Source organism: Ursus maritimus, unplaced genomic scaffold (assembly GCF_017311325.1).
Source record: "Ursus maritimus isolate PB19 unplaced genomic scaffold, ASM1731132v1 scaffold_26, whole genome shotgun sequence".
NCBI classification, from domain to species: Eukaryota; Metazoa; Chordata; class Mammalia; order Carnivora; family Ursidae; genus Ursus; species Ursus maritimus.
In genome coordinates this window covers 23,227,689-23,240,051 of record NW_024425119.1, presented here as the reverse complement: position 1 = coordinate 23,240,051, position 12,363 = coordinate 23,227,689, and the positions used below count along the sequence as shown (strand labels likewise).

General features: G+C 36.4%; 1 protein-coding gene across 1 annotated transcript in view; it reads left to right on the top strand.

Annotated features, from left to right (window-relative positions):
• Positions 1-2: 2 nt before the first annotated feature.
• DNAI7 (dynein axonemal intermediate chain 7) overlaps positions 3-12,363 on the top strand; it is a 61,531-nt gene continuing 49,170 nt past the window's right edge. Inside the window, exons 1-2 of the mRNA XM_008693134.2 lie at positions 3-147; positions 11,432-11,516. Coding sequence (XP_008691356.1) covers positions 145-147; positions 11,432-11,516 — 88 coding nt within the window. The 5' untranslated portion in view covers positions 3-144. The remainder of the gene's footprint in view (positions 148-11,431; positions 11,517-12,363) is intronic.

The window sequence follows — 12,363 nt, the reverse complement described above, 5'->3', positions numbered from 1 at the left end:
ATTGCGCGGACCCGTAGGAGAGGATTTGCGCCCTTTCCCTTGGGCGCCAGTGGGCGGGGCTTGTCGTCCTGACAACCCGGGAGCGTTCCTCCACAAGCTCAGAGCTCAGCTGCGGCCGACTACGGAGGCTTTGCTTGCTGCAGAATGGTGAGCAGGGAAAGTGGGGGACCCAGCTGAAGGGGCGAGCAGTGATTCACCCGTGTTAAATGATGTAATAAGTGTTTGACATATTTTAAAGGGGAGCGGGTGGGTTTAAGAAAGAACTCTTACCCCTGTGGGAAATCGGCCTTCTTATCCGTGGCCTTCGCGTCCGGGATCTCAGGGACGGATGGGAGTCAAAAACCGGCTTCTGCAAACGGGGGATAGCCAGTGCTGTCAAATGATGTCCTAATCCCGCACTGTTTCTAGGTTTAAGAATTGGCCTCGGGGCGCCTGGGTGGCACAGCGGTTAAGCGTCTGCCTTCGGCTCAGGGCGTGATCCCGGCGTTACGGGATCAAGCCCCACATCAGGCTCCTCCTCTATGAGCCTGCTTCTTCCTCTCCCACTCCCCCTGCTTGTGTCCCCTCTCTCGCTGGCTATCTCTATCTCTGTCGAATAAATAAATAAAATCTTAAAAAAAAAAAAAAAAGAATTGGCCTCAACCTGGTAATTTCCAAGAATGATAGATGTTTCCATTAAATTGCTTTTATCACTGGCAGCTTGGCGAAAATGTGTTTCTGTGCCTTCTCGGCACTTGATTAAAAGCTGTTGCAATTTATTCTGCTTTGGAAAGTTATTTTATGTGGTCTTTTGTGGAAATATGAATTGTTTTGTGATTCAAATTACTCAGCTTGCCTTGAATTTATTAAATATAATAAAGCTGCTTGGTTTTTTTTAATGCACTCCTTAGTTGTTTTGTCTTTTTCCAGAACACAAACCAACCTGCCCCTATGAGATGATCTCTGTTCCCATTTTCTTAAATGTGACTTCCATCTTCTGTGGTTAAAATCAAAGGAAGTAGAAAAAGTATTTAATTAATTCATTAATTAAGGGGAAATTCGGGGTACATTCTTTGGGTTTGACACTAGGCTAGAAGTCAAGGATCTAAAAGTGAATATTACAACCTCTCCCTGATATGGGAAACAGATTAAACTCATAAGAATACAGTATTTTTTTGTTTTGTTTTGTTTTTGTTTTAGATTTTATGTATTTATTTGACAGAGAGAGAGACAGCCAGCGAGAAAGGGAACACAAGCAGGGGGAGTGGGAGAGGAAGAAGCAGGCTCCCAGCGGAGGAGCCTGATGTGGGGCTCAATCCCCGGACTCTGGGATCAGGCCCTGAGCCGAACGCAGACACTTAATGACTGATCCACCCAGGCGCCCCAGAATACAGTGTTTTAACTGTAACAATTGAAATGTCTGCAATGGAATAAGATTAAGTTGGGAATGATGAAATTGGGGTGGGAAAGGGCACAGAAAGAGAAGAGCAGTGCTTTTCAAACTGTGTTTTAAAGTATGAATATGAGTTTGCCAGAATTGATGGAGAATGTTCATATCAGGAAGAACAGGAAGTATGGACTTTAAGCCAACTTAAAACTGTTGATAAATTGAGGGAACAATAAGCCCTTATTTATTTTCCAGTGGAACATAAATTTCATCGTATCCCTCTAGCAATGTTTCTCACAATGTCCCTGGAACATTTGCTTCTGCCACATCTGGAATACTTGTTAAGATGCAGATTCTAGGAACTGACCGGACTCCAAACAAACCTACTGTATTAGTTTCCTAGGGCTGCCAAGTAACAAAGTAAAACAAACTAAGTGGCTTAAAAGGTAGAAACTTACTGTTTCACAATTCTTTTGTGGCTGGTAAATCCAAGATCAAGGTGTTTCCAGGGCTCTGCTCCCTCTGCGGGTGCTAGGGAGGGATCTGTTCAGACCTCTTCCCTAGCTTCTGGTAGTTCCTTGGCTTCCTGCAGCATACCCCCATTCTTTATGTGGCGGTCTTTCTGTGTGTGTGTCTGTATCCAAATTTCTCCTTTTTATAAGGACATCAGTCATATTGGATTAAGGTTATTCTATTCCATTATGATGTCATCTTAATTTAACTAATTACATCAACAACAACTCAGGTTACAAATAAGGTAAAATTTGGAGGTACTGCGGGAGTAGGATGGGGATGCAGTTCAGTCCATAATATCTACTGAATCACAATGAGGGGGAAGTATGTATACTTTTACCACAGGACTATGCATTTTTTTTTAACAAGCCCTCTGCTTTGAGAACTACCCCTGACTCTTGAATAACACTGGTCTACTTTGAACTGTGGGAATCCATTTATAGGCAGATTTTTAAAATAAATACAGTACAATACTGTTAATGTGTTTTTTTCTTATCGTTTTCTTAATATTTCTTTTCTCAAGCTTATTTTATTGCAAGAATACAGTATATAATAAATATACAAAATATGTGTTAACTGTTTATGTTATTAGTAAGTCTTCTAGTCAACAATAAGCTATTAATAGTTAAGTTTTGGGGGAGTCAAAAGTTATATGTGGGTTTTTGCCTGCATGGGGGTCAGCACCCCAACTTCTTATTGTTCAAGGGTCAACTGTACTGTACTATATGATGCTCTTTTTATGATTTGCAGGAGGGGTTAGGATAAGTACTAATCCCAAACCTACTTCACATTAAAAGCACTAATGAGAGATGATAATTTGCCCATCTTAAAATATGACTACTTGAGAGTAGGAGCATATTGTTTGCATATTCTGCTGTATAGTACTTACTGCAGGATGGGAGTGTATTAACTATTAATTGATAGTAAATATGGTAATAAAAATAGAACCTAACTGTAAAAATTATATGAGAGCAAAGTCTCTACTGTTCATCTTTATATCATCTCCAGTGTCCCAGAGCAACCTGTATGCAAATCAATAATAAATATCTGCTGAATGAATTAATAAAATATATGTACTTTCAAGAAGATAAAATCTGCTTCATGTCAGTTTCAACATTTATATTTAATACGGTGATAATCTTATAGCTTGAACCAGTAATTTCTTCTGGATAAGTCTTCAGATGTGGAATGTGTATAATCTTATAGTCACATGATCTCCTACAGAGTCCCTATCAGAAATCTAATGGACACATGAGCCTAATCAGGAAATTACAAGTAGGGTTAATTGAAAAACACATGTAATGATAGTGCTAATGGTAAATAGTTATTGCAATACTGTGCTTTCCAAATTAATTTCCAAAGAAGAATAGATCTGCTTTAAGACACATTGCTGAACAGAATTATTTTATCATAGCTTTGCCTGCTTTAAATAACTGATTCTTTTTCTATAAAATCAGCCATCTAATTTTACAGAAAGATTATTTATTTATGAGATCGTTTCCACACTTTCAAACTTGACATCAGTGCCTGTATTTAGTCAATCACTTATTGTTCCTTGGAACCCTTTAAGCCAGTATCTCCCTGACTGCTACTCTGTGTAGTGGTAGGTCGTTTCATCACGCATAAGTCATTGAGTGACTGTCATAAGAAAGAGTGTAAGATTTAAGAGTGTATAATTTTAGAAAGATGCTTCAGTGTGTCAACTATTTTTGTTTTTCCTAGACCTGCTTATAGTTTTGTCTAAATTCTTTTTTAAAAGACTTTATTTTGAGATAATTTTAGATTTGCACGAAAGTTGCAAAGATGATGCAGAGAGTTTCCTTATGCTTTTTACCCAGCTTCTCCTAATTTTCACATTTTATATAATCTTGGTACTTTTGCTAAAAATACCTGAGTTTTTAAAAATTTATCAATCCTTTTGTTTTTCCAACTTTCAGGGTCCCAAAGCAAAAAAGGTAGGTAGAAATTATTTTCTCAAAATAGATAGTTTTATAAGCACTAACATTGTATGAACAGAATTTTTAAACATTCTTCTGGTTAGTTTTATTATAGTTTATAATAGGATTTACTAAGCTTACTTTTTAGATATTAATGCTATTTAAATCATGGGTAATCCTTTACAAAACAGGACATACTTCAAATTTGACATAAAAAGATATTTCTAGTTTCACAGTCTTTAATTTTTACTTGTACTACTTGTACCTAGATTTGAGGCTTTTTATTAGTTGTGCTCTAGAAAATGTTAGATTAGGAACCCCTTTTTTTAATTCTGGATAAACACAAACATTTAGTCACAGAACCTTAAAAGTGGACCCTAAGGTCATGTGTCTTTAAATGGATTGCATAGTAATGCATACTTGATTTTCTTTTGTACTTTGTAGAAATCTGAATTTAATAAAGGATGTCTGGAATGCCCTATTCTCTTTTTCACTTAGTAGATTTATACTTTAAAGCAGAGCTTATAATCTCTTGACTGGCAAGCCAGATTTAGTCCCTCACCATATTTTGTTTGACCTAAAAAGTTTTTTTATTAGTTGCCAAATTATTTTCATAAAAAATGTGATTTCCATCTATTCTTAAAACATTGGAAACCTGATGACATTGGGCGTATAGTCCTGTAAGGCGGCAGTTGGCTAGACTGAGTAGCAGCCACCCCTTTTAGAAATGCATAAACTCCAGTTTGCCACGGTCTTGACTATGACTAAAATCCCTACTGTATTTACCTGCCTGATCCCAATAGGGATTTGGGTTTGGAATGCTGGCTTTAAGGCATATTTCATAAGGTCGCTTCTCTGTAAAATTTGCTACTGTTCTTTCTTCCACAATCAGCTATGTTGTGTTCTCATAGCACATCCATTTGTACATACCTCAATTATAACCCTTATATCATTTTGTTGTAATAATTTATTACTGTGAGCTGTCTAAGGTCAGGAGCACATCATATTAATTTTTATGTTCATAGCATTTAGTGCAGTGCCTGGCTCATAGTAGAAATTCAGTGTTTATCTAATGAGTATGTGAAACCCATTTACCCTGCCAACATTTAAAAACACCTGGGCCCTTGACCATTTAAAGGAAATGCTTATTTAAATGTGTATTCAATATTTATACAATTAAACATTTCTTTAAGAGATGCTTTTGAGTGCCTTCTGTGTTTGCTTCTCAGTCATTTGGACCCACTACCAACCTGAAACTATTTTAAGGGCTGTGGATATAACTGAACAAAATTTGTGAACGTTCTGGACACATTCTCGTGGAAGTATTCTGGAGGACTACAATTATTTGTATGTGGGTCTGTAATAGTTTATTGGTTTGTGTGGATTTTCATTTTTGGTTTTAGATTGTGAAATCTTAGAAACATTGTTTTCAGTGTGAAAACTCATTGTTCTAAATGACTTTGGTGCTTAATTGTGTATGCGCGGGTGCTAAATAAATACTTCTGGATTATTTTGTTCAGAGTGTTGTATCCTTAGAGAATGGTGATAGGAAGCCTCTGAAATCTGAAACCAAACATAAGGAATAAACCACTCAATTTTTATTTCTTCCATTCTTAAAAATTGTGGTTTGGGGATTGAGTCTGTGAGGGAATTTATAGTATAGTTAGGAAAGCATTGAAAGATATATTTTATCCTTTCTGATTTGTCACAGATTTTTTTAAGGGAAAAGTAATAAATGCACATGGTACAAAATTAAAGTAGCATAAAAATGGAAAATTGCCTCTTACTAAAGACTGGAAGAACTGCGAATCTTCTCATAAATTGTCTAAGCGTTAAAGAGTACACACACTTCCCTTTTCTCCCCCCAGACGGGAGCATTCTGCACCTTCTATTTAGCATTTAATGATATTGTATTTCATCAATTCTAGGATACTCATCTTTTTACACTTTAGCATTACTAAAATTAAGATGTGTCTTATAGTCAATATCGTCTTATAGTCATCGTAGTCCTGGATTGACATCCATTTTTTCTAGAGAGGTTGTTTGCTTCTTTCAGTCACACGGGTTTACTCATACCTAATACTACCTGAAATTCTCAGCTTGAGGGTTTTTGGACCATGCTAATGGTATCCATCAGACAGCAAATCCACATGAACTGGCTTGTGGTTCAAATTTTCCAGATTTTTTCTTCTTCTTTCTATTCCTTTTCAGGATTAAGATCTGCAGGTTTTCTTGCTGTATCTTTCTGTGTTGTGGGTTCATTTCTCATTACTCATATATCCAGCTTTATACAGGCATCTCCTATTAGACTCCCATCTTGGGCGTTCCCTTTTTGGTAGTAATAATTTAAAGGTACATCTTACGTCTGGTGGCATCATAGATTGGGTAGAATAGGTGTGTCTTTGGACCTTTTTGTTTCAGCACAATGAGATAGTGTCACTTCTTTCCACAGCTGCATCATATTTCTTTGAAAGTATGTACTATGATTTTTATGTTGTCCATCTTTTTTGCTACCACAAACAAGGTAAGAATGAAGATCTTTGTATATAAGGCCTTGCAGATGTATGGAAGAATACTTATTTCATTGATTTAGCAGTGTTCTAGACATTAAGAGAATAGTAGCAAGACAGAGTCTCTGATCTCATGAAACTTACATTCTTTTTTTAATCCAGCTTTATTGAGATATAACTAACATATAACATTGTATGAGTTTAAGGTATACAATGTAACAATTTGTTGTACTTATATATTATGAAGTGATAATAAACTAAAGTTAATTTTATATCTATCATCTCACATAATTACCATTATGTGTGTGTGTGTGTGAGTGTGTGGTGAAAACATTTAAGATTGACTAAGTAACTTTCAAGTATACAAGACAATATTGTGAACTGTAGTCAACATGCTGTACAGTACATCTTCAGAACTTATTCATCTTGTAACTGCAAGTTTATTGCTCTTTGACAAATATCTGCCCATTTCCCCCATGCCCTAGCCCCTGATAATCACCAATTTATTCTGTTTCTATGAGTTCGGCTTTTTTAGATTCCACATTTAAGTGAAATCATAGTGTTGGTCTCTGACTTATTTCACTTAGCATAATGCTCTCAAGGTTCATCTATGTTGTCACAAATAGCAAGATTTTCTTCTTTTTTATGGCTGAATAATATTCCACTTATATTTATCCATTCATCCGTGGATGGACACTTAGTTTGTTTCCATGTCTTGCAGTACACATGGGGGTGCAGATATCTCTTCAAGATAGTGGTTTCATTTTATAAAGTTTACATTCTATCTGGGGAGGTGATTTCAGATATAATTTCAGATAGCTTCAAAAATGCAGAAAACCAAGAAAGGGGTCAATGAGAAATGTGGGGTAGGGAATAGTGATGGTGCTATTTCATATAAGATGATTAAGGAGGTAAAGCTTGAGAAGAGACCTAGATGAAGCAAGGGAGTTAGTCAGTAATTACCTGGGAGGTGAGATTCTAGAAAGAAAAAACAGTTATTGTAATAATGGCCAAGTAGGCCATGGTGTAATAAATATTTGAGTTTTATTCTGTGTGTGATGGGTAGCCTGGGAAAGTTGTAAGCAGAAGAGTGACATGGTCTGATTTACATTTTTTTAAAGTGAGCAAAAAATTCATTGTAGGGCAGCAAGAGTAGAAACAGGAGGACCAGTTACGAAGTTATTGCAGCAGTCTAGATCAGAAGTCTTTTTACCGAAATAAACCTGCAAGTAAAAAGTACTCTCAGAGATACACAAAGATTTTCTAAGGATGCCAGAAATCAATTTCCAGATCATCAACTTCCATATTTCCCCTTTCCTGGGAAAATCTGTTCTGAAGTCCTCCCTTTTCACAATTACTCTCTTGCTTTACTAAACCAAAGAGGATCTAAATCTTAGTGGTTCATTGCCCTAGGGCCAAGGCTATGAAACTAAGGAACAATTCAAATATTGATGTTGGCAAAGCTTTCTCTAATCAAGATACCAAGGGGCTTTTTGTCTTTTGTTCTTTGTGGTGAAATGTGGGACTAGAGATATTGAGATAGTGTAAATTTCTTATGTGTTATAGTCTAGAGTTGTGGAACTGGTAATAATTTTTAGTGACATTACCTGTGAGATTATTGTGCAATGAGGATGCAAAAAACCCTCTCACAATGTAACTTATTGATAAGACATCCAGACTCCAAAAATAATATTAATTTTTTTAATGAAGAAAGATTAAGGGTATCACCAAATGTAAATAAGCTTAATGTTTTCACTAAAGATGCTTGTGAAACTTTATATAATTTAAATTAGTATTATTCATTGCAAAAGCTAGGAAAATTTAACAAGACTACAGAAAAGGTACACTGTTAGAAGATCTACCACTGTTGGGACTCCTGGGTGGCTCAGTCAGTTAAGCATCTGCCTTCAGCTCAGGTCATGATCCTGGGGTCCTGGGATCGAGTCCCGCATTGGCTCCTTGCTTAGCAGGGAGTCTGCTTCTCCCTCTGCCTGCCGCTCTCCCTGCTTGTGCTCGCTCTCTCTCTCTCTCTCTCTGACTCTCGCTTTCTGACAAATAAATAAATAAAATATTTTTTTAAAGAAAGATCTATCACTGCATTTACAGCAGTATTTTTTTTCAGAAGCCACGGTACTTCATAGAATGCATGGAATAGCAGAAGACATGAATTAGATTGTAGAGGAAAATTGCCTTATAGGTTGATGAATACATAGATGATTTCAGTTGTTCCCAGCTAATAACTATGAGTGTTCTTCCAGTAAAGAAAATGGCATTATTAATGAAATGTTGATATTTGAATTCTTTTAGTAATACAACTGTGAAGAGATTTTACAGGACTTAGAATACTTTTCTTTGAATTGACTTTATTTGAATAGATTAAGAATGGTACCCAAGTACCTCACAGCATAGAACTGTAAAGCATGGGTAAAGGGGTGGGGGGACTTACTATTTATACAGATATAAATTAAATCTTATTTTAATTTTAGAACACTATACATACAGTCTGTAAATTAGAGTGGTACTGCTTGAGATTTTTCAAGTTTATGATGGTGTAAAAGTGATACATATTTGGTAGAAACCATTCTTCGAATTTTGAATTTTGGTCTTTTGCTGCGCTAGTGGTATGTGGTATGATACTCTCATGATGCTGGGTGATACTCTCTCATGATGCTGGGTGGCAGCAGTGAGCCACAGCTCCCAGCCAGCCACCTGGTCACAAGCTGAAACAACCAAAACACTTACAACCATTCTGTACCCATACAACCATTCTGTTTTTCACTTTCACTTTCAGTACAATATTCAATACATGACATGAGATATTCAATACTTTATTATAAAATAGACTTGGTGTTAGATGATTTTGTCCAATTTTAAGCCAACGAAAGTATTCTAAGCACTTGTAGGGTAGGCTAAACTATGATGTTTGGTCGGCTAGGTGTATTAAATACATTTTTGACTTACCATAGTTTCAACTTAAAATAAGTTGACCGAGGTGTAACTCCATCTCGAGGAAGATCTGTATTTACAAACAGGCTTTGGTTGCCTAAAATTTGAGTCCTGGTTTCTATGGAACATTCCGCATTGACCCTAAAATGTGAATGGTGTTAAGATCAGAACATTAAAATTGCCGGGGCGCCTGGGTGGCACAGTCGTAGCATCTGCCTTCGGCTCAGGGCGTGATTCCAGCGTTCTGGGATCGAGCCCCACATCAGGCTCCTCCGCTGGAAGCCTGCTTCTTTCTCTCCCACTCCCCCTGCTTGTGTTCCCTCTCTTGCTGGCTGTCTCTGTCAAATAAATAAATAAAATCTTTAAAAATAAAATAAAATAAAATTTGTGCTCATAAATTTGAGCTCATGTACTTTTCTCTGGCAAGGTTCAGCTGCTCAGACTGCTAGGGCAGAATAAATGGAGGGTTGAGTTGAACTAGAACTAGGAATTCGCCAGCTGAGCTTCTCAGAGGGAGGGAAAAAGGGGGGAAGTGGAAATATATAAATTAGTGGTTATGGTGATGAGCTGTGAAACTTAACCTGGGTAGAGAAGTGGAGCAATGAGGGGCTTCAAGATCAGTGAACAGATGGTTGGGCTAATGGATTAGAGATTGCAGTGCAGCGTGCTGCGGTAGGTGAGCCAAAAAGAGAAGACGGTCATCCAAAAGTCTGTATGTTCCAAGGATTCACCACTCTACTGTTGGCTAAATTGAGATAGTGTCTTCTCTTTCTATACTTTCCCTTAAGGAAAACGGAGAGGAGGTGGTTATCACCAAGATAGTTCTCAAATTTGTATTCTGTAGCCCTGATCTCTTTGCTAAACCTCAGTTCTCCGGGTTCAGTGCCTGCAAACATTGCCTGGACACTCTACTCGTATTTCATATTAATTAAATTTATACTCCTTTCAACAGTATTTTATCCAAATTTACTTGTTCTGTACTACAGTTTTTCTTTTTGACTTTTCTTTAACTCATTCCTCTCCCAGCCTCCAATTTTAATCATTATCATATAAGTTCGCTTCTATAATATTTATTGGATCCATTCTCCTGTGTTTATTACATTGTTATGACTGTAGTTTTAGTGACTTCTCTTAATAGTCACCCAAATGGCATGCTCTTCATAATCATTTTTTTCCTAATATACAGTTAGTTTTCAAAATTATATTCTTAATAGCCACAGCCCTTCTCAAAAACTTTTAGGGGGTTTCCACTTGTTTAGAATAATGCCCAACCTCTATAACATAGGCTCCAGCCTTTTTTCCCACTTTCATTGTATTACCTTTTCTTGGAATCTCCCCAGGGCCCATGACTTGTTGGCCTTTCCAGTGCCATCCCATCTCCATGTCTTATTGCCTGTATTTCCCTCTTCCTGAGATACCTTCCCCTCATTTCTGAATGTTAAAATCTTTTGGGCACAAACTTAAATCCTACCTGCTCTATAAAGTATTTTTAATCATTATAGACATGTAGTAGTATTAAAACTATTTTTACATATATTGTTACATGCTTTATATATATTATATATGTATTATGTTTTATTTTAATCCTTACAACAATAAAATGAGGTCTTTTTTAAAAGATTTTATTTATCTATTTGAGAGACAGAGACAGAGAGTATGTGTGAGTGGGCGAGGGCAGAGAGAGAGAGAGGGAATTTGAAACAGACCCAGCACTGAGCACAGAACCTGACACGGGGCTCGACTCATACCCCTGAGATCATGACCTGAGCTGAAATCAAGAGTCAGACACTCAACTGACTGAGCCACTCAGGCGCCCCAAAATGGGGTCTTATTTAGCATCATTTTAAAGATACGGAAACTGGGAATGAGAAAATTATGTAAATTGCATATTAATTGCATAGTATTTATTGTATAGTAATTAAATTGTCACTGTCACTCTTGCCTTTAAATAACTTATATGCTTATTTTTCTTACTTGTTTCCATACTTGGTCCTCAATGCATTGGGTCAAGGCTTTGTACGTAATAGTCTTACTTGGATGAATGAAAGACTGGATTCATAACAACAAAAGTGTTTTTCATAATTACGATTTGAGGGATATGTGTTTTAAAGTAATTTGGGTGCATGTTAATAGGTTTTTTTTATGTTGCGACATTTAAGTCTGGCAGGAAGAAGAAGAAAATCACCAAAGCTGAACGATTAAAGCAGCTACAAGAGGAGGAGGAAAGACGGCAAAAAGAGGAAGGTACAAAGTATACAGTGTTCTTATTCTCGTGTGGGGGGGGTGTAATAATAGGTCGGTATTTCTACATTCCAGTCAATATTTTTAAAAGAATTTTCAAAATTCTTCAATTTTTCAGATTTCATCTGTTTTATAGTAAATGTCTGCTGTTTAAAGGGCACCCAGAAAGTTCTATTAGTACATACCTGTCACTTTCAGCTATATCTTGAAGTAGAGTTGCCAGATAAAATACAGAATGCCCAGTTAAATTTGAATTTCAGATAAACAATGGATAATTTGGGGTAATTTGCCTCATGCAATATGAAACATACTTTAAAAAAAAAAGGCAATTCCTTTGTCTGAAATTCAAGTTCAACTGAGCATCCCGTATTTTTATTTGCTAACTCTAGCAACCCTCTCTTGAAGTGTTTATATTTACTGGTGGAATTACAGGTATGGGTCCTAATTGTACAGTAAGAATTCTGAAACTCAAATTCATTAAATATGGGAAGTAGACACTAGCAAGAAAGGTACAGAGCCGCCTAAGTTCTTATAGTTTAATAATAATATGGGAAGTAGACACTAGCAAGAAAGGTACAGAGCCGCCTAAGTTCTTATAGTTTAATAATAATATGGGAAGTAGACACTAGCAAGAAAGGTACAGAGCCGCCTAAGTTCTTATAGTTTAATAATAAACTGTCAAGTTTAAAGAGAATTTTCATTTGTAAAAAAAAAAAAGTCAGTTAAAAATTAATAAAAGTATCAGTTATTTAAAGTACCAAAAAGTGATTTTAAAAATCTGAATATTTCAAGTGGTTGTAGCTTTTAGCATTGAGAACATGTGTGGATTCAAATTCAGGCTTTAAAAGTC